Source organism: Choloepus didactylus, chromosome 2, assembly GCF_015220235.1.
Source record: "Choloepus didactylus isolate mChoDid1 chromosome 2, mChoDid1.pri, whole genome shotgun sequence".
In the NCBI taxonomy this organism is placed as follows: Eukaryota; Metazoa; Chordata; class Mammalia; order Pilosa; family Megalonychidae; genus Choloepus; species Choloepus didactylus.
The window spans coordinates 167,204,098-167,225,442 of NC_051308.1; the positions used below are offsets into that span (position 1 = coordinate 167,204,098).

Here is a 21,345-nt window from a genome sequence, read left to right on the forward strand (position 1 = left end):
AACTCAAATTAGATGAGGAAAGATGGTTGGTTATGGTGGTCAAAGGAAGGCCCCTTTGAAGAAATAAAATATAAACAAAATGTAAATTAAAACTGATCTTTGTAAGATCTTTGTAAGAAGACATTTACCATGTTTGAAATCTTTACCATTGTTGCTATCCTAATATTCAGTTTGGCTAAATTACACACACACACTCCAAACACAATCAGTGTAATTTCTATATTTCATCAGTATTTACTTTATTCCTTGTTGAATTACTTACTGTTGTTAAATTTAACATTTCTTTCTTCTTTTGCAGAAACCAAAGCTGAAAGATTGGCATCCTCCTGGAGGGTTTATACTGGGATTGTGGGCGCTCATTATCATGGTTTTCTTTAAAACTTATGGAATCAAGCATATGAAGTTCATTTTCTAGACACGATAATTTATGAAGAAGGCTGCACAGCAGACTGCCAACTTGGATAAAAATTTGTATTATTATGTGTTTTTTTCCTATACATTGCTTTTGTGTGAATTGCCAAAGAGTATAAGGAAACTATACATTTGGGTGGACTATATTGATTTTTTTAACTTAAAGAAAAATAATTATCATGGCACTAAATATATTACACTTTTTCATTTTCTGTGTTATGACAAAAATGGGATAAAGAGGTCAGAAAAACCTGTCTGATTCTTTTTGAAAGTAATAATTTTCCCTCATCCCTTTTTCATTTGGAAAAGAAAAATGTGAAGACATTAAATTCTTGCTAGCAGAGGTAGCTTCTATTAATATTTTCATGAATTTCCTCCCAATGTTTATCTGTGCATGTATTTTTTTCTTTTTCCAAAATAGAGACCATTAAAATATACCATTTTGTAAACTCTTTTTATTTTACAGTGTGTTAGCCTTTTCCCTCTCCTTCATATTCTTTGAGAACATGTTATAGAGAGCTGCATAGAAATTTATTTAATACTGTTCTGCTGTTGGACCACTTGTTCCAGATTTTCCTTTGATTCATTCTTTAATGTGACAATATGTTACTGACAGCCACTTGTAGAATTGTCAGCTGTAATAATAAGCAAGTATGAGAAACTGGTCTCTAATCTATGGTACTGACAGTTTGTCGGACCTTTTTTGTTGTCAGTTTATCTGGAAAATTTAAGACATTTTGGAACTTGACATACTGACTGCTCAACAGAAACAAACCCCACTTTTTTCCCCACTTCTGAGCGTGACCCTTGAGAATTTTTCACCTACTCTTTAGTTTCTGTCTTGAAAGAGTTAGCCAAAAGCATTTTATTTTATTCTATTTAAGTTAGATTGGCTGGATTGACACATTGTGTAAGAACAATTTTATAACATGGATGACCTGTTTGAGAAATTTTTATTTATGGCCCTTCTTTCATATCTGACTGATGAGTCATGTAAGGCAGTGAGTCACATAAGGCAGTAAGTCACATAAGGCAGTAGGACCCCTTTCTGGTCTTTGACAATACAAAAGCTCATATCCCCATCACTGATTTATTTTTTTAGCCCACCACACATCTTTGGATCTTTCTCATAATTGGAAATAGTATTGAGATTGTGCTTTGTGATCAACCTCAAATATTTCTCTTTCTTTCAAAATTTTGCGTATGAGAGGGGGAAAAAAAACTTGAATGTTCATCTCAGGGGTGCCTTTATATGTTTCACCTGTTTTATCCAAAAACTTGCATGTTAATCTTGAGCATTGCAAAGGTCTGTTCTATAATTGTAGTAACACTGAAAAGACATCTCTTCCTCCACAATAAAACCTCCTAAAATTAATATTCCTTAGGATTTGTTTCCCTTTAGCACTTAAAATATTAGCCTTTTGTTACATACAAAAAGGTCATACTTTCCCAGGCAGAGGATTAACTGTTATCCCCTAGGTTAGAACAATTAATATTGAAGCTTTTGCCAGCTCTGGTTCTTCATTTAATTGATATTTTTGTTGGTGTGCTATGTAAGTGAAGAAGTAAAATTTTTATCTAATTATATGGAGAAGGATCCCTTTGTACATAGAAAAAGGGGGGCGGGCAGACTTAAGTTTGCTAAGAGACAAAAAGGTTGAATGTGAATGTGAAGGTTATGAACACTATGATAGGAAGGAGCTACTTAGGATGGTAAAGGAAGTATGATTGTTCTTGAGCCAAAATGATTTGGTTTGAATATAATGAAACATATCCTGATTGTAAAGACTGTTGGAAAGTAAAAAGATTGGTCTTCAGAGGTTGTAAAAGGTGCCCTTCTTAGTTAAAACCAAACTGGGAAAAGTAATACGGGATGTACTAGACAGGATTAATTTTGCTCAGACAGAGTTTAAAAGGGCAGTTATTTCTCTCTGTTCCATTTACTGAATTTTCAGAATATAGTTAAAGCATAAAGATTAAAATATGTTAAATGCTTAGCCTGTGACCATAATTGTTTTACATAAAGTATATTCTGCTTTCAGTAATAAGAGATCCTCTGCATGTGCTAAGTGGTATTTTTAAGAAATATTGTAAGTGCAATTAAATGGTCTAGACTTTAAATGATAGCATAAAAGCACATCCTTAAACGTATTCTGCTTGAGACACAAAGAGCTGAACAACTGAAAGGTGTTTTCTTTTTGCATTTTCACAGTGTTGTTGACAGATGAGATAATGTTATGACTAACCACTTTGGAAATTGTAAATATATGGTGGTATTATTGTTTTTATTTCTGCTTAGGAAGATATCAAGGGGGAAGTTAATAGTGACAATGTCCCTCTTTCTCTTGCACTTATTTACCTTTCTTAGCTACTCTATGTGATTCTTATTCTCTTTGGAATTCTTTTCTCCTCCCTCACTGTGTCTTTCAGAGAGAAAAGGAATATAGATAAATGGATCCCAACAGACATGTCCTGACATTTGGGGAGGGGCAGGGTATAATGATGCCATCCTGCAAAGGCAGCCTGCCTATGAAAAAAAAACAAAATGATGTGGATATTAATATTATAGAAGACAGACATTTGCAGTTGATGAAAGGGAAATGTAGTTTGGATGCAAAGCTGATTAAATTGGATTAAAAATTAGAATGAAATTTAAAAAATAATGCATGCATTTATGGTTTCTATTTTTATATATCCTCAGCTAGTTGAAAATGATGATTCCCACAAGAAGCATAACTCAGCTTGTTTCTGCTTACTGAATATTTTCTACTATGGTATATGTTGATAACATTTCTTCCATTATGTACGTGGTATAGCAGAGTTACAGTTACTGTGGGAATCATAATTTGAAATTTTGACTTGTGTGTTTCTAGACTCTTTGCAACAAATATTGCATTAACATAGAACTTTTTACAGTTGATTATACCTAAATTAAGCCCATCTGTAAAAGGTACTGTTTAACTTTTGAAAGAAATATTTTATAAAGATACCACAAGATATGACTATGAGATAATGGGATCAGTATCCATTTTTTGCTTTATGGAATCAGCCTCATTACTTCGTTGTCACATCTCATACCTGAGGGCATTTACCACAAAGAAAGTGTTCTCCAATATTATGCTGTTCTGTTGCTGTCTATCTTACATGTGCCTGTCTGAAAACATAAAACTATAAATCTAAAATATTTCTTAACTGTCTGCTGTTTAAGTATGAAATCCTTTCAGTTCAATTCATGGGCAATTCACCTTGGTGGGAACCAGTCTTTTTTTTTGTTTTGTTTTGTTTTAGTGCAAAAAATTTATTTTGGAAATATGCTATGAAATATTTGGTTGAATTTAACTGTTTAATTTAAAGATCTCTTTAGTAATGGGATGAATATAGATGAAGGTGTAGCCAAGAAACTGGTGATTAAAAATTCATTTACTCCAAACATGGCAAGGTGGTCACTGTCATTCTTTTTCAGCTGGGTGCTTGCAGCCTCAGAGACTTTAGAGGACTTCAAGATTTGCCCAAGGTATACCTAGTCATATTCTGCCAGGTGGGAGTCACCCTTTAAACATTAGCCTTGGTACTTCTAGACTATCCTGTTCCCTTCCATTTAGAGCAGACATTTTTGGTAACAGTTTCGTTTCACATTCTTTTAAAACTGTCCAACAATTTCAACTCACAGACTCTTCTCTCTCTCCCAGGATTTTTCCTATTTTAGGTAGATTGAGGCTTTTCTCAGTCTCCTTTTAGCCTTAGGTTTCTAGCATCTTCTCTCTCCATGACCCACCACTTTGTAGGGCACACACCTTTAGCGTTATTTAACTGATAATCTATCTAACCCCAGATCATTTGGATAATAATCTAGTGTGAATTTCTCCATTATTACTCCAACACAGCAGATGCTGAATTTCCAGGAGAAAAAACTTCTCTCTGCAACCCGTATTAGTCAGAACTTTTTATAGTTACAAATAATAGAAACCCAACTACAACAAGTTTAGGCCAAGATGGGAATTTGGGGGAGGGATATTAGGATATCTCATATTTTCTTCAAGGTGGGGGTTCTGATTGGAGCCTCACCAGGGACTAGAATGTCACCTGGATTCCCTCTGCTTTTTCCTTGATCCTTCCTGCAAACTGGCTTTTCAACATGGCTGGTAACTCCAGAATTTCATATCCCTGCTTCTTCCATCAGAAAGAGGAAAATTACTCTCTTCTTCTAATTCCAGTTCTAAAAGTCCTGTGGATTAACCTACTAGCATTAGGGGTTCACCTGGCCAGAGGGTCATGGTCATGTAAAGCACATACAGGATCCCTGGTTGCATACTTCTGTATAGGACTCATCACAGAAAACAGAGCGATCATGCTAACTTGCTATTCAGCATGTGACCTCTGGAGCAGCAGCATTGCCCTGGTGCTAGAAATGCAGAATGTCAGGCCAACTTCTGACCTACTAAATCAGAATCTGTGTTTTCACGAGATTGCCAGGTAATTCATATGCACATGAAAGTAGGAGACATCTTCCTGGACTAAACAGCTCAATGTTATCTCCTAAAAAGGGATTATAAAATAAGATTACAAACACTCACTTGTAAAACAAATACTCATGGATAGTATATTTTATGGGATGATTGACTGTAGTATTAGCTACTCCTATTCAGACCTTTAAGCCTTAGCCACTCCCATTCTCATTTTTTTTTTCAGTCTGGTTTTTTAAAAATGTAGTTAATGCTTAAAACCAGGCACCTAATTAGCATTTACTGTGTGTAGTTTCTGTAAAACCTTTGCTGCTGCTCTTATCAAAAGGTGCAGTATAAACTACCCCCCCACCCCCACTTTGAATATGGTCTGGCCTTAGTGACTTAATTTTAATAACTAGAATGTGGCAGAATAAACTGCATGACTTCTGAGGCTAGGTCATAAAAGGTGATACAGTGAGTCAGGCTAGAATAGAGCACTCTGAGCAGGCCAAGGGCGTTGGTCAGTTCAGATGGAGAGTCAGCATCAAGCCATAGACAGCCAGATGGAGAGCAAAAAGGAGAGACTGAGTGAAAGAAAACCCAGACCCTATCAGAACCAGCTGACAGGCAGATAAACAGGCAGAGGGAGAAAAGAGGGGCTGGGTGGAAGGAAAACCCCTAATTCTTAGAATCGAATGAGATAGCCAGATGGAGAAAAAGGAGGGATTGAGCCAGGGTGGGGGGAAAATGGGAATTTCTACCCCAACCCTGTCCTAAAGCATAGCAACAGGCTAACATATAAACCTGGACATAGCTCAACCAGGTGCGGCCCCTCTCTTGGGGCCCGCCCGTGCTGACCTCTCAAGTGTTTATTCCTTCTTACCAACCTTTGCTATTTCCCCCGTGTGTGCCTGCTTTTTCAAATAAACTTAACTGCTTGCTACTATTCCTCTTGTCCCTGAATTCTTTCTTGAGACAAGAAAAATGAGCCTATACCAGAGCTCACCTTGGGTGCCAACCAGGCTCCGGCAACAACAGCATCCATCTGGCTCACTATTTGAGGACATTTGTCTTGGAACTTAGCCTCCATGCTCTGAGGAAGCCCAAACCACATGGAGAAGCCATGTATAAGTGTTTTGGCCAACAGATCCAGCTGAAGTCCCAGCCAATAGCCAGCATGAGCTTCCAGAGATATGAATGAGAGAAACTTCAGGTGTTTTCTGACTGCACTCACATGAGAGAACCCAAGTGAGAACTACATAGTTGTCCCCTAGGCCTTGAGAGAGAGTAATTAGAAAAATTTATTTTACCCTGCTAAATTTAGGGTGGTTTGTTGCACAGCAATCATTACTGCAACATGTGTTACCCACTCTAGTAGGTACTATGAGGGATACAAAGACATATGATTTGTTTTTGAAGAGTTATAAATGTATTATAGAAAGAATGCACATGAAAAGATGAAAAACTGCATAGCAGAAAATGTCAAGTGCCATTTAAAAGCTCTAAAATAGGGGTTTTAAAGAGAAACTTGCATTTTTATTGCAATATAAATATGTTATTAATACTTTATTTACTGTCAGCTGAAGTGGCAGAGAAGACTTTGAGGATGAAGTGAAACTTGAATGAGTCAGGATTTAAAGGCAACGAGATTAGATTTCTCTATACTTTGCCTCTCCATTTCCCAACATTGCTTTTCCAAAATTGTAACTGTTCGCTAATCCTCCCATTCTACCAACACAGTCCTTTTCTGTTATCAGAAGGTTGACTTGTAATTTGGGAATTAAATTGGGGAAGAGTAAACAGCAACCTTCTTCTCTACCTCCTATAAATGTATCTATATTTTCACATTCCAACCCTTACCTCTCCCCCACTTTGGTCTTAGAGATGGAGGTAGATATCCATATAATTGCAGTTATTGATTCCATCCCTTCTGGGATCTTGCTTGTCAATGCCTCCCATCTCTTCCTTCAGTCTTCCTTTTCATGAAAGTGTTTTCCCTTGCATTTTATAAAATGTTCAAGTTTTTCTCATCTTAAAAACCCCTCTCAAAATCCTATGTCCCTTTCTAAATGCTATATAGATGTCTTCTCTACTTCATATCATAGCCTACTATTTAGAACTAGTGGTTGTTTTCACTGACTTGGCTTCCCCTTTTGAATCTGGCTTCTGCTCCCATCACTTCCCTGAAACTATTCCCTTAACTAATATCAATAATTTTGTAATAGCCAAATCTGATGGAAACTTTTCCGCTGGTATCTTTCCAATCTCTCATTAATAAGTAACAATTGTTGATTACTCCCACTTTTAGAAACTTCCTCTTCTACTGTCCTGATACTACTCTTTTCCCAGTTTTTTTCAAGTGCTACTACTTTTTTGCAGCCATGCCAGATATTCTGGAGAGCTCTGTCCTCAAACTACTCTAACTCTACACTATCCCTGGATATTTTCATCCCCCTTCTGTGGTTTCCACTAGCACCTGTACATCATTGGTAGCCAAATCTCTGTATACAGATATCTCTCCTCAGTTCCAGAAGCATCCTTTCTACTTGAGAGTTAAGGAATCTTAAACTCAACATACCTCAAACTGAACCTACCATCTTTTCCCTTGCTATCCAGGTTGTCTTCTCTATTCTCTTCTTATTATTTTAATTCCAATTTTGTTTATTTTATGTTCCAAATTTTCTCTTCACAGTACATGTATCCCATGTAAATGCTCCTAACAAGTAACCTTTAGAGAAGTTCAGTTGTAAAAAATAAGATACCCTGTGAATGTCAGCCTCTTTTCTCAACCACCCCGGTGCTAGCTCATAGGCCCGTGACACAAATGGTTATGGTGGAAGGGCTGGAGACCATGGATGGGCTCAACTTGGAGTTCCCCTTACCAAAACTGGCCTAGGTAACACAAATGCTGAGTGCCTAATCTGCTAACAGCAGAGACTTTCCTTGAGCCTCTATTCCCCAGGGAAATCAGCCAGCTAACTGGTGGTAGGTTGATTATACTGGACCTCCTTCATCATAGGAGGGGGCAGAAATTCATCCTCACTGGAATAGACACATAATCTAGATATGAATTTGCATTTCCTGCTCTTAAAGTTTCTGTGCCTACCACTATCTGTGGACTCACAGATTGTCTTATTCACCACTGTGACATTCTGCACAGCATTGCCTCTGAACAAGAAACTCATTTCACAGCAAAGGAAGTGCAGCAATGACTATATACCCATGGAATTAACCGGTCTTACCACATACCCTGTGTCCCAGTGGTAGGTGACTTAATTGAAAGGTGGAATGGTTTACTGAAGACTCCCATAGCACTATTTGGGAGACAACACTGAAAGAATGGGGTTCTATTTTACAGGATGCAGTATAGGCTTTGAATTAGAGCCTAGTGCATGGTGCTATGTCCCCTTAGCCAGAATGCATAGGAACAAAAGGGTGGAAATGAGAATGACTCCTATCACTGTTACATGTAAGAATCCATTCAGAGAATATTTGTTTTTTGTCTTGGCAACTTTGAGTTCTGCTAGTTTGGTCTCCTGTCCCACTCACCATACACACAAAGGAGGAATGCTTTCATCAGGGAACACACAGTGGTTCCAATGAATTTGAAGATACAATTGACACCTGGACGTTTTGGACTCCTTATGTCACTGAGCCAACAGGCCAAAGATGAGTTACCCTACTGTCTATAGTGATTGATCCCAGTTACCAAAGGGAAATTGATTTGTTGCCACATATTGAGGGCAAGGAGGATTATGTGTGGAATCCAGGGATCCTCTGGGGTGGCCCTTAGTAGTTCTATGACTAGTGGTTAGTGGAAAACTACAACAACCAAAAGAGGCTGGACAATTGAGGATGCAGACCCTTCTGAACGAAGGTTTGAATCACTCCACTAGGTAAAGAAATGACCAGCTAAGGTTCTGGCTGAGGGCAATAGAAATGTGGAATTGGTAAAGGAAGAAAGAAGTATACGTAGCAACTATGATGTCATGACCAACTACAGAAATGAGGACCATAGTAGCTTTGCATAGCTTCTCTTTGCTTGTTATATATATACGTGTGTGTGTGTGTGTGTGTGTATACAAGCTGTTTTCTTTTCACTCTCATTTCCTATTTTTAGTCTTTAGGTAACAAAATGATCAGTGAGAATTTGAGGAATAATTTCTATAGTAGGCAATAGGTACAGTGACTGTTGGGACTGGGCATCTTCTGATTTTGGTGAAGAGTGAGAATTACTTCGCTTGTTATTTGGAAATATAGTTGTTTCATTATTGTACAGAAGCTCAAATATGTGTGGAAGGGTGAATAGGGAAGCCAAGTAGCCAAAGGCATTCTAGTTTGCCAGGGCTGCTGTGACAAATATCACAAACTGGTTGGCTGAAATCAGTTGGTTTATACTTCTGTGTCCAACTTCCTTTGCTTATAAGGACTTGAGCAATATTGGATTAAGGCCCACTCTCCTTCAGTTTCACTTTAATAACATCTTCAAAGATCCTATTTACAAAGGGGTTTACATCCACGCCCTCACTCAACTAATAACATATTCAAAGATCCTGTTACAAATGGGTTCATAGCCACTGGACCAGGGTTAGGACTTGAACATGTCTTTTGTGGGGGGCATGATTCAATTCCCAACAGGGCTGTAGTGTTCCAGTTATCAATTCATTGTCTCTCATCTTGAAATCCACTTAATTGTTCTGTGTTATTGGAGCTGAACCCTTTAAGAATTTCAAGGTGTTCAGTGTTAAGTTTTGTCAATAGAGAATGTTGGAGGAAGAAGCTTCTCTTCCTAATGTCTGCTCCAGGCAACCTCCCTCCAGGGGCTTTTGCAGTGGAGTGCAGATGGTGGGCACGTCCCTGTGAGCTCCTTTCCCCAGTGCATTCCCTCAGACAGCCTCGTCCAGGAGGGCTGCTTGCAAGGCACCTCTTCCTGGACAACTTTCCCCACATCCATTCAGATGGCTTTTTGGTGGGTTCCAAGGTGACTTCCTCCCTAAGGACAGCTCCCCCTAGCATTCCAGGGTATGGCTTTCTACACGTCCCACTGAGAGGCCACCCCAGTGAACTTCTGTGCCATCCGGTGGGCCACATTTCTCCCTGTCCCAAAATGTCTGGATGTCAGTCCTGAGACGGGGTGGCCTCCCCTTGGGTTATTATATCTCAGTCTTACAGGTGGTGGCTTCTCCTTATATCTTCCCTTCTTCTATTCTTTAGTTTTCTTTATCTCTCCCTGGGGTATCCCCTCTTACTCCATTTCCTTATCGAAATTACTATCTGATTTCTGTCTCCTGGTTGGACTTTGACTGATACACCTCCTCACAAAAACCAGACATCATTAAATGGTGAGATTCTTGGCCCCTGTCATTTAAATTGTTCAGATTTGCCTATAGGTTAATGGAAATGTCTTCTTCCCCCCAGACAGATGGGCAAAGTGTTCAAGCCCATTCTCACCACCTTTCCCTATTCTGAAGGCTTTCCCGGGAGACTTAAACTGAGGGTTAAAAGATGAAAGGGGACCACATACTAACACAGCTCTGGAGCTGGCCCAGGCCAGTCACAAGACCTAGCAGATAGGTGGAAGCCATTCTGCAGCAGTCCACTGACATGTTTTAAAAATGCTGGATTCTTTGGGCTCTAGGCAGCTTCTCCTCGCTCCTTTTAATGCAAACAAGAGAATAGGAAGATTCAAGCAACAGGATGATTCTCCTGTAACCCTTCCAAGGATAGAGATTTTTCAAACTAGGGAAAAAAAAAAAAAACATGATAGAGGCAGACTGTTGTAGGAACGATGCTAGTTTGGTTAGCTATGAAAATGTTTACAGATTAAGAAGGCCAAATGGTATCATGGTTAAGAGCTTGGGCTTTGCATCTGTGTTTCTTGTCAGCCATGATAAATGTGCACCATAAAAGAAACATAATAATTAAAATTAAAAATAAGTAAATACATTTGTAAGCCAATAAAGTCAAAGGTGGAGAAGAAACATTGAGCCTGAAATAAGAGAAACCAAATAAAAAAAATTAAAATATGTTAAACAGGTTAAAAAATAAAATCAGAAGCTTAATCAGAAGGGACAAATAAAAGACTTAAAAACTTAGATGGTCAAATCAGAAGCTTAGACTTCCAAGGATATGGTTGTGAATAAAGTTAAAGTAGAAAAAGGAAACAAAAGTTTTTAAAAGTGAAAACAACAGAGGTAAAAATTAAATGGAAGATAAAAGAGCAAGCCAAGAAGCTGAAATAATTTATTTTAAAGGGAGATAAAAATAACCTAAAACTAGTCAAAGGAATATAGCATTCTCTAAGTGCTAAATATCTAGAGAACAAAACAAACTAAAAATAAGTGTAGAAGACAAGAGATGAATAATTTAAAACATGAGAAGAGTAAACATTTTTTAAAAGCAAATTACCTGCTCTTTCAGAGACATTTCAATGTTTTTGTTCTTGCTAGTCTCCAGATAGCAACCACAAATCCCAGTAGATCGTCTCTGTATCTTTGACTCCCAAGGTCTGAGGTTCTCTGCAAAGTGACCCTCAGGGTTCCTTTAGGCCGAAACAAAGGTAGCAAGCAGCTCAGCATACTTAGCCTCTTGTATTTTCTCCAAAGGCTCCAGGACCGCATGTTTGTGTGGCTTTTAATTAAATGCCCTTGAGTAGTTGGGCATGGAAACAGGCTGGAAAGATACATGTCCTGGCTTGGCCAGCTCTGGAGCCTTGGCTCCAGGAGCAATCCTGCTATCCAGCAGATAGTAATCATTTGAAAAGCATGTTTCTTGACTATATAGTTCTCGGTGCTGAGGTTATCATGGACTCTTCCTCTTCCTTTTACATCACTGGCTGCAGCTCAATCATATTGTTTTATAATATATCTGGCTTTAGGAGACAGATCAGTGGTTTTCAAACTTTTTGGCTACCACCCACAGTGAGAAATACATGTATGTATCTATATGACAGAAAAAGTTTTACAAATTAGTACCCTCTCTAATGTCATGTGCACTGTTATTTTCTTTTCTTTTGTATTTTGTATTATAGCATCATCTCATATAGAAGCTTAAAACAATGATCTTCAAAAATCTTTTTCTTCCACCCACAGAAATACATTTTGCATTGTGATCCAGAGCACATATATATGTATGCATGTATATAATTTTACAAAACATTACTCTTTCTTCGTATAATGCACCCATTAAGTTTATTTTCTATTTTAATTCTGTTTTTATGATTTTGATCACAGCACACAATTTATTTTAGAACTCATTAATTGATCATGAACCATGGCTTGAAAATCAATGGACTAGAGTTTATTTGTTTTCCTTAAAATCTTCTGCTGCCTTCATTGGGATGGTGTAGGAATGCTTCTTAATAATCCATTTATGGCTTTCCAGCAATATCTGGCTATATTCACATCTCTAAACTTCCTTCTAAGCAGACTCAAATGAGGGCATAGAGAACCACAGCCAAGGAAAGTGCCCAGCAGGTACTTTGTAAATTTTTGTACTGAAAATTCACTTTACTGCTCCCTGTTGCTGATCTGATGTATATATTGTGTCCTTATTCTTCTGACATTTGTTAAATATGTGAAAGATACATCCCATGTTTCTAAGGTCCTTAACACTAGAGAGCTGGGACACTGATGAACAGAACTCTTACAGCTGGGGGCATCCAGGAGTTTCTAGACAGTGTTGTTGAACTGAAAGTCTCAGTTGGACTCAGATGTTTTGAGTGTGACAGAAAAGCCAAACACATATGATTAAATAAAAAAAATGGAATTTATTCACATAATTGAATGTCTAGGAGAAATTTATCTTCAGGATTAGCTTGATCCAGAACCCAATGAGAGTCTAAGATCCATTTCTCAGCTCTGCTTCCCTGGAGATAGCTTTATCCTGAAGGTGGCTCCCCTTGTGTTGGCAAAAATGGCTGCAGCATTTCCAAACCCTAAAGGACCATGAGCTGTGGGGAAGAGTATGTATCTTTTCATAGGTTTGTGTTTCCATTCTTGAAATAATTATCACGTCTAGGGAGACATGATATGCCCATAGGTTTAAGCCAAACAGAACCCACCCCTGTAGCTGTGTGTAGGGCCAACCTCCCCTCTCCAAACCAGGTGGTTACGAGTGGAAGGATGGTTTTCCCAAAGAAAATATGGGGAAATGTGACCTGGCAGGTGGGAATTGGAAGCTGGGCTGCCAACAATGGGCATTTACTCCACTAAGCCTCCAAGGCAGTGTGGAGGGATAGAAAAGGCTATGGAGGCAGAGCCTTGTTGACAGGTGGATACACAGGGAAGAGAGTGACATTATAGGTGGAGGAGCAGCATGAGCAAGGCTTGGAGTCACCTTCAGTTACTTGGTATAGCTGGAGCTTAAGGACACATCCCAGGAGCAGCAAGAGTAAGACTAGTATACACAAGGCAGTCCTGGAGCCCTTGAATTCCAGGCTAGAGAATGAGGAAGATGGAACAGAAAGTCAGAATTCAGAGAAAGATTTTGAGCAAAGATTTGTACTTTATGAGACCAATTTTGCATTATTGGTACAGTGAATTGGAAAAAGGTAATTCTGGAAGGCCACAGTAGTCCAGGTAAGAGTTGAATGTGTGCTGAACAAGGAGGTAGCAGTGAATGTAAGAGAGGTGAGGAATTGATTCAAAAGCTCTGTGCTCCTTGATCTCACAATGCCATGAAACTTTAGATTCTGTTGACTTATGCAAAGGAGGGAGAGATCCTTTAATATTTAATTGGATTCAAACAAAGATTAAATAATTCCTGAAAGCATTTCTTTTCAGAAGGGAAGAAATCACCTGTTGGAGAAAAAAATAAAACCATTGGTTATTAACTCATTACAAAAGTATTTCCCATTAATTGGTTAAATTACTTTGCAAAAGATGAGCTAAAGTAAAGACACTTCTAACTCACTAGACTAGCTGTAGAGGCCTTTCTGGGACCCTCTAGTCAAATTCCTCTTCTTCCCATCCTAGAGACCCTTCTTGTATCAGCAATACGTATGTGCATCTTTATCACCCACTAGACTGTAAAATGGAGGACCAAAACCTCTTCATGTGGCAGGAAAACATTTCTTTTCTTTTTCTCTACCTCCCTTTCCCAAGCACCTCTACTTGGATCTAAGTATTGTGATAGGTTCTGAAGATAAGGGATGAATCCCAGTTAGACCTGATCTCAAGCAGTCTCCAGTCTAGTGTGGGAAGGGAGCCATTTAAAAATTACTGGAATGTACATATACTCAGAGTGCAATGGGAGGAGCAGTCAGCTGTACATGGCAGGAACAAGAAAGGCTTCATCAGAGGCGGCACTTAGTATCAAGCCTTAAAAGAGAAACAGCCAAAGAAGGTGGTAGGAGAAGGGAAGGGTATTGAGTGGGAAGCACTTATCTGATTGGTGGATGTTCTAACACAGGGACAGTCATAGCAATTTTTTGGCTTCATGGATGTCTACAGAAATATGTAGCCACTTCTTTTAAAGCACTTTGAAAGCACTTCTCCAGTTCTCTGGATCCAGGCAATTGGCTCTGCATCTGCCATGCTGGAACTGAGCCAGCTGATGAAAATCAATACACCATTTTATGGTTTACACGAATATTTCATGTATTCTTATTTAATTCTTACTACAAATAGAGAGGATAGGAAGAACCCTCATTTACAGAAAATAGAGGCTTAGCAGAGTGGTTGAGAGGCACACAGCTAGGAAGGAAGTAGAGGATGGGCTTGTAAGATGTACTGGTTTACAGGGCTTGTGCTCCACTTGGCTTTCAGTGACTGTCCTTTTGGTGTCGAATCAGATCAGAGAACTGAGGCTCCCTTTTCTGCCCTCAGCTATGTCATGTCCTCATTTTACGAGCCAGAATCAGCCCATCAGTTCTGACGGCTGCTTGATGTCAAAAACCTATTACAGATAGATGGAATATCTAACTGTGCACGCACACACACATGCACGCAAATAAACTTGACAAGAATAATGGCTAATCTATCATGAAAGAAGTCTGGTATTAAGGATGCAGGTTTATTATTAATAAAATAATTCAAACGAGTCTTTTCTCTACATTAGAGTCACTTACATTTACATTGAGAACAAGTAGTCTTGTGAAAATTGAAACATTGATACTTAGTCATTTTGATGTCTTTCTTTAAAAAAATTCTTAGCATAAGAAAAAGCTTTTAACAGTCCTAGAGCTCCATAATACACTGCTTTATTCATATGACTTCCATGCTTAATGAACTTTAGTAATGCATAGCTAACAATACCAAGTCTACCCCCTTCATCTCAACACTCAAGGCCTTCAATAATTTTAACAAAATGTATGTCTGTAGTTTTATTTCTAGGCTCTCTTCTCCACACCTTGTAGTTCTCTGCTGCTTTGTCTATGCTCACTTCTCTCTACTTAGCTAAACCATGCTTATCCTTGAAGTTCAGCTTTGGTCTCACCTCCTAGTGAAAACTATTGCTATTGTCTATACTGTCTGAACTTGCTGTTTTGCTATTGTCAATGCTTAAAATGCTTGGCAGGAATCCAAAGACTCCTTCTGAGGACTGGTGCCCCAATTTGGCAAATCATGAGGGCAAGAGTCTTCTTGCCAAGGAACTGTCTATGGCTTTCTCCCACCTCATGACTGAGTTTGGCTGGCTTTGCCTTCCCTTCTACACCTCATGTTTCACACAGTAGGGGGAGCTGCAGTCTCAGGAGGGCTTAGCTGGATGGACCCCTTTCATAACTATCAAACCCAGACCTTGTTACTACCACAAGAAAGGACAAGAACTGATAGTGAAAGACAACACAACAACCCCTCCAACCACTTGTCTCATTCTATTCCTGGTTTAAAATACCAGGCAAGATGCTCATATCTCTCTTGAAATCCATGGGAGGGAGGGAAGAGACATGTGAGTCCAAGAAGTGGAAAGATATGGTGGCAACACAAGGGAAAGAGGAAACTGAAATCCAGAGTAGAACACTGCAAAGAAGGGCCACACACTAAATGAACCAAGAGCCATAAAAACAGGGCTTTGATAATTCTAGGTTTGAAGCAAGGGCTTATAGAGGTAATGCAGCAGTCACCACATACCAATGTGGTTTTCTTTTTAGGTTCGTGACAGGCCAAAGGGATGATATAAACAGAGAATATTTGTATTTCTGCAAAGTGTTTGGTAAAGGCTTCCACTGCATACTTATAAAAAAGTGGTGAAATATGCACTGGATGAAAGTAAGAGATACTGGTGGACCAGTCATATCCAAATTAGCAGCTTTCTACCAACCTAGAAGGAAGCCTCTATTGGAATACCATCTCCTGAACAATATGCTTATCAACTTTACACTTGGCACAAATGATAAGGGATTAGATATGTGAGAGATGACAGAATTAGAGTTATTTTGACAGGCTGAAACCAGTAAGATTAAATTTAACATAGATAAATGTTTAAGTTCTTTGTTTAGATTGTTTTTGTTTTTTGATTTTTTTTTTCCTCTTTAGGTTAACATGGTTTGGCATATAAGAATATGGGAAAATACTATCAGGACTTGTAGGTAAGCTTATGACAACTTGCTCATTTTAAAATCCATTTAAAATATTTTTAATATGACATATGTAGTTACTTTATTTTCTGTATCTGATAATTCAAATATCTAAAGTTTTGTTTCTAACTCCTGTTGAATCTTTCTCTTAGGCTTATTTCTTTGACTGTTTGGTGATTTTATATAGATTATATAGGTACAGGCCTAATAAGGAGTCTGTAAAGGAATGTTGCTGCCAAAAAGTCATGACCAGAAATACAGGTTCAGGCCAAAGAACATGCTCTGAATTGTCATATGTTTTATGTTATGTTAGATTAAATGATAGAGTAGATCAGCTGAGAAGAAACATAGCAAACTGAAGAATGAATCTGAAGTAAGTATCCAGAATGTGGCACAGAGAAACATGAAAGAATGATTAAGAGATATTGAGGAGAAAATGAGAACTAATATGTATCTATTCTGAGTAAAAAAGGGGGAAAATGGAATGTAGGAGAGGCAATATTTGAGGAGATAATGTCTAACAATTTTCCAGAATTGATAAAAACACAAGTCTATAGATTTAAGAAGTATTCTGTACATCAAGCAAAATAAATACAGAAAATCCATATCTAGACATATTGTGGTGAAACATCAAAACTCCAAGATAAAGATAAGCTCTTATAAGCATCCAAAGAATGTAACAAGGAATAATAAAGTCAATGATGGCAGATTTCTCAACAGCAACATTTCAAGAGATAGTAGACCAATATATTTAAAGAGAAGAGAGAAAGTTACCAACTTAGAATAGTGAATCCAGAAAAACAAAGATTAATAAAGAGATTTTCAGATGTACAAATCTGAGATCATTAACCCACAAATTAATCTTCATCATAGGAACTTCTGAAGGATTTCCTTTGCAATAAAATGAGACAAATCCAGAAAAAAATCTGAGACCAAAAATGGGATGAAAGGCAAACAAATAAATAAGCAAGTATAAACTCAAATCAACATGTATAAAATAATAAACATAATTTTAAATGCATGGCATTGGATTGAGAGCTAAAGGGATTGCAAGTCCTTGATTATTCTGGCAGTGAAAGCAATTTACAGGTATTGATTTATTATAGAATTTCTTAAGTTGTTAAGTATATATGATGAATTTAATTTCAAGAATCACAACTAGTAGTATAGAAGTAAAGTATGTAACTGCAAAATGAATAGAAAGATAAAAATAAGATAATAGTCAAGATACAAACTCAATCAGAAGAAAAGGAAATAGAGGAGAGATAAGCTTAGAAATAGAACACTTCATGGAAGTTGCAAAGTAAGATAGTAGTAATAAGTCAAGCTATATCACTCATTTAAAAAGTTGGAAATGAATGCAACTCTCCAATAAAAGAGAAGTGATTAGATTCATTAAAGGAAAATATCTTGCAATTTATAAGAAATATCTAAGATAAAAGGAAATAAAAGATTAAAAGTAAATGAATGTAAAAAAGACATTCCAACAAAATATTAGTCAAAAGAACACTGAGGAGGATTGTGGGAAGAAGGTGGAGCAGGAAACTCCAAGAATCAGTCCCCTTACCAAAACAACTATTGAACTGGCAGGAAGTGACTGAGTCAACTATTTTGTAACTCCATGGTCTGGTGGTACTCTGCAGCATCCAGTGAGGAGCAGGAGGGCAAGGCCGGTAAATTATGAAAAATACCATTCCTGGCACTCAAGAAAGTCTCTGTCACATCACTAACCAGATACAGACTTAAGGAACAGACAGCTCAGGGACTAAATCCCAGAGGTAATACTTTAAAATATTAAATGCACAGACTGAAACAAAAAATTACAAGACCAACAAAAAAAAAAACAGAAATGATGGTCCATCCAAAGGAACAAGATAAAATTCCAGAATATGTAAATGAAGAGGACCAGACTTTGGACTTGCCTGACAGAAACTTAAAAAAAAAGATCATCTATATGCTCAAGGAGATAAAGGAAAACATGGAGAAAGAACTAAAGGATATGAGGAAAAAATGAATCAACAATATGGGAATCTCTTTGAGATTCTCAATAGAAGCCAAACAGAAATACTGGACTTGAAGAACAAAGTAACTGAAATGAAAAATTCACTAGAATATTTCAAGGGACAATTGTAAGTGGCCGAAGAAAGAATCAATGATCTTGAAGACAAAACAATTTAAATGATTCAGGCTGAGGAGCAGAAAGAAAAAAAAGAATAAAAAAAGCAAACAAAGCCTAATATACCAGTGAGACACCATCAAACATATCAATATATGCATATGGGAATACCAAAGGGAGAAGAAAAAGAAAAGGAGGCAGAAGGAATATTAAAAAAAAAATAATAATGGCAGGAAACTTCCCAAACTAAATGAAAGGCATGAATATGCACATTCATTCAAGAGTCTCAACAAACCACATATGGTAAATTCAAAGAGAACCATTCTCAGGTACATAAAAATCAAACTGTTCAATGTCAAGGACAAGGAGAGAGTTCTGAAAGCTGCAAAAGAAAAGCAACTAGTTATATACAAAGACATTCCAATAAGTTTAATTGCCAGTTTCTCATCAGAAACCATGGAGGCAAGAAGTCAGTGGTATGAATTAAAGTGCTGACACCAAAAGTTTTGATATCTGGTCAAACTTTCTTTCAAAAAGAGGGAGCAATCAAGACAGTCTCAGATAAAAGAAGCTGAAGGAAATCATTACCATTATATCTGCCCTACCAGCAATGCTAAAGGGAGTTCTTCAGACTGAAAGAAAGGATATTAGATAATGGATCAATGTGATGTAAAGAGATAAAGACCACAAAAGGTAACCAAGTGGGAATTATAAATGCCAGAGTAATGCATTGTACTTTTTGTTATGTAACTCCACTTCTTACTTCTTACAAGTGATAAATGCAAAAGCATAAAAATCAATGATAAATCTCTGGTTTTGGAAATACAATATACAAAGATATAATTTGTAACAACTACCAAAAAAGAGGGGGATAGAGGAGCATAAGAATGGTGTATGTGTATATTATAAAAAATAAGTTGGTATAAAATTAAATATGATTGCCATAGTATAGTATGCTAAATTTTAACCCCATGGAAAACACAAAGAAAATACACAAAAAATGCATTCAGAAAGAAATGTAGATAAATATGAAAGAATAATTATTATTTTAAACAATAATAATAGGTTTTGTGGGGTTTATAATAAATAGAGAAATATAGTATATGATAATAACACAAAAGAGTGGTAGAGGGGTTAATGAAGTTAAACTCTTTAATATTTTTACATTGTTTTGGAAGTGAAAATGTACAGATCAGAGATAGACTTCAAAAAAATCAATGATAATTACTGTAACTTAGAATAACTACTAAAAGAATAATAAAAGAGAGTATGACTAAAAATCTTGTGGAAAAAAATAAAAATAATAAAAAATTTACTCAAGTGATGTCATCAAAATGCTAACATAAGACATCCCTTGAAAAAGCCACCACAGAGATTTAGTGAATAAAAGGACAACCTCCACTTGCTTGGAACTCTGGAGGACAGTAGAGATTGGAGAAAGATACCGCAAATCCTGCATTAAAGAAACAGGAAAATAGGTAGGAGAATTCCATCCCTATCAGTCCCCATTACCATCCTCCCCACTTGGTCCTGCCAGCTTGGGAGTCACACAGAGGCAGCACAGCCCAGCTCCTTCCAATTACAGACTTAGATGGTGGACTCACAGCAGCAAGTTAGAGCTTCACACATATCCAGGCACAGGAACCTAACTCTGCAGAGTCCCAGGGTGGAACACAAGTTGCTACAGAGGGCTGCAGAAAAAAGGGACCTCTAGAGGTGGGGAGGAGACAGACTGTGATAGAAAGACTAATAAAAACTGTCATGCCCTCACTCAAGCCAGTTTTAGTCAGCTGGACACCTAAAGGCAAAATAGACTTTTCTGAAGTGACCCACCTTTCTGGATTGACCCCATCTGGATCCCCAAGGTAGGATACACTAAAAGGTAAGAAACCAGAGACAGAAAAGCCTCACAGAAAAACTAATAATTAAAAAAAAAAATCTAAAAAAGCAGACTAAATGGAACTGCTGCAAGATACGATGGGTCTCAGAATAGAAAAGTGTAAGTAAAAGTGGGCACTGAGTGAGGGAGAGAATTTAAACAAATCATAGGAGCTGGGGGAAAAGTCTGTACAGAAACAAATAGAACAAATAAAAAGTATCAGAGAAGAAAGAGAGGAAAGGAAGCTTTCTTCTGGAGGTGAAACATTTGCATAAAAAATGAAATCTTAAAAATTGCGCTGCATATCCAGGGCAAGAATCAGATGAATAAGAGCTGAGACAATCTGAACAGTTAGACATGGGATATTCTAAAAGTTTAGAATAAGTTGGACCAAGCATCAAAGAAGAGCCTTAACACAAAGCCAATCAACAATAAGACCCTAGGTGAGAGGGAGAAACAGACCCTCAGAGTTAACTAATCAAAACAATAAGATGCCTAGGCATCAGCAAAAAAATAAAAATAAAAGCCATATTAAGAAACAGGAAGATATGGCTCAGCCTAGGGAACAGACTGAAACTTCAGATGAGACTCAGAAGTTAGAACAACTAATCAAAGATGTTCAAACAAATCTCCATCAATTCAAGGAGACTTGGAATAGTGCAAAAAAAGGAAGATTCAGAGAATATATATGCTATTGAAGCTAAGTTATCTTTTCAAATTAGTAGGCTATAGATGTAGGTTGTGCAACATAAACCTCAGGGTAACAACAAAGAAAGTATTTTTAGAATATACAGAAACAGATATGAGAAAGGGATCCATCAGATGCATTATAAAAGATCAACTATACAGAAAAGGAGGTTGCAATAAAAGAAAAGAGACAAAAAAAGAGATGTGCAATATAAAAACCAAAGGACAAAATGGCTGAAGTAAGTAGTGTATTTACAGTAATAACACTGAATGTTAATGGATGAAACTC

The 21,345-nt window shown here is 37.4% G+C and overlaps 2 protein-coding genes across 4 annotated transcripts in view; one reads left to right on the forward strand and one right to left on the reverse strand.

Moving 5' to 3' along the window:
• The window catches only part of PIGK (phosphatidylinositol glycan anchor biosynthesis class K), a 206,421-nt gene extending 202,469 nt beyond the window's left edge, over positions 1-3,952 (forward strand). The window contains exon 11 of the mRNA XM_037826885.1: positions 299-3,952. Within this exon, the coding sequence (XP_037682813.1) occupies positions 299-415 (117 nt within the window). The 3' untranslated portion in view covers positions 416-3,952. The remainder of the gene's footprint in view (positions 1-298) is intronic.
• Positions 3,953-12,636: 8,684 nt separating this feature from the next.
• Positions 12,637-21,345, reverse strand: part of ST6GALNAC5 (ST6 N-acetylgalactosaminide alpha-2,6-sialyltransferase 5) — a 212,906-nt gene continuing 204,197 nt past the window's right edge. For all 3 annotated transcript variants that reach the window (XM_037826890.1, XM_037826887.1, XM_037826888.1), the window contains one exon: positions 12,637-13,654. The gene's annotated coding sequence lies outside the window, so the exon portion shown is untranslated. The remainder of the gene's footprint in view (positions 13,655-21,345) is intronic.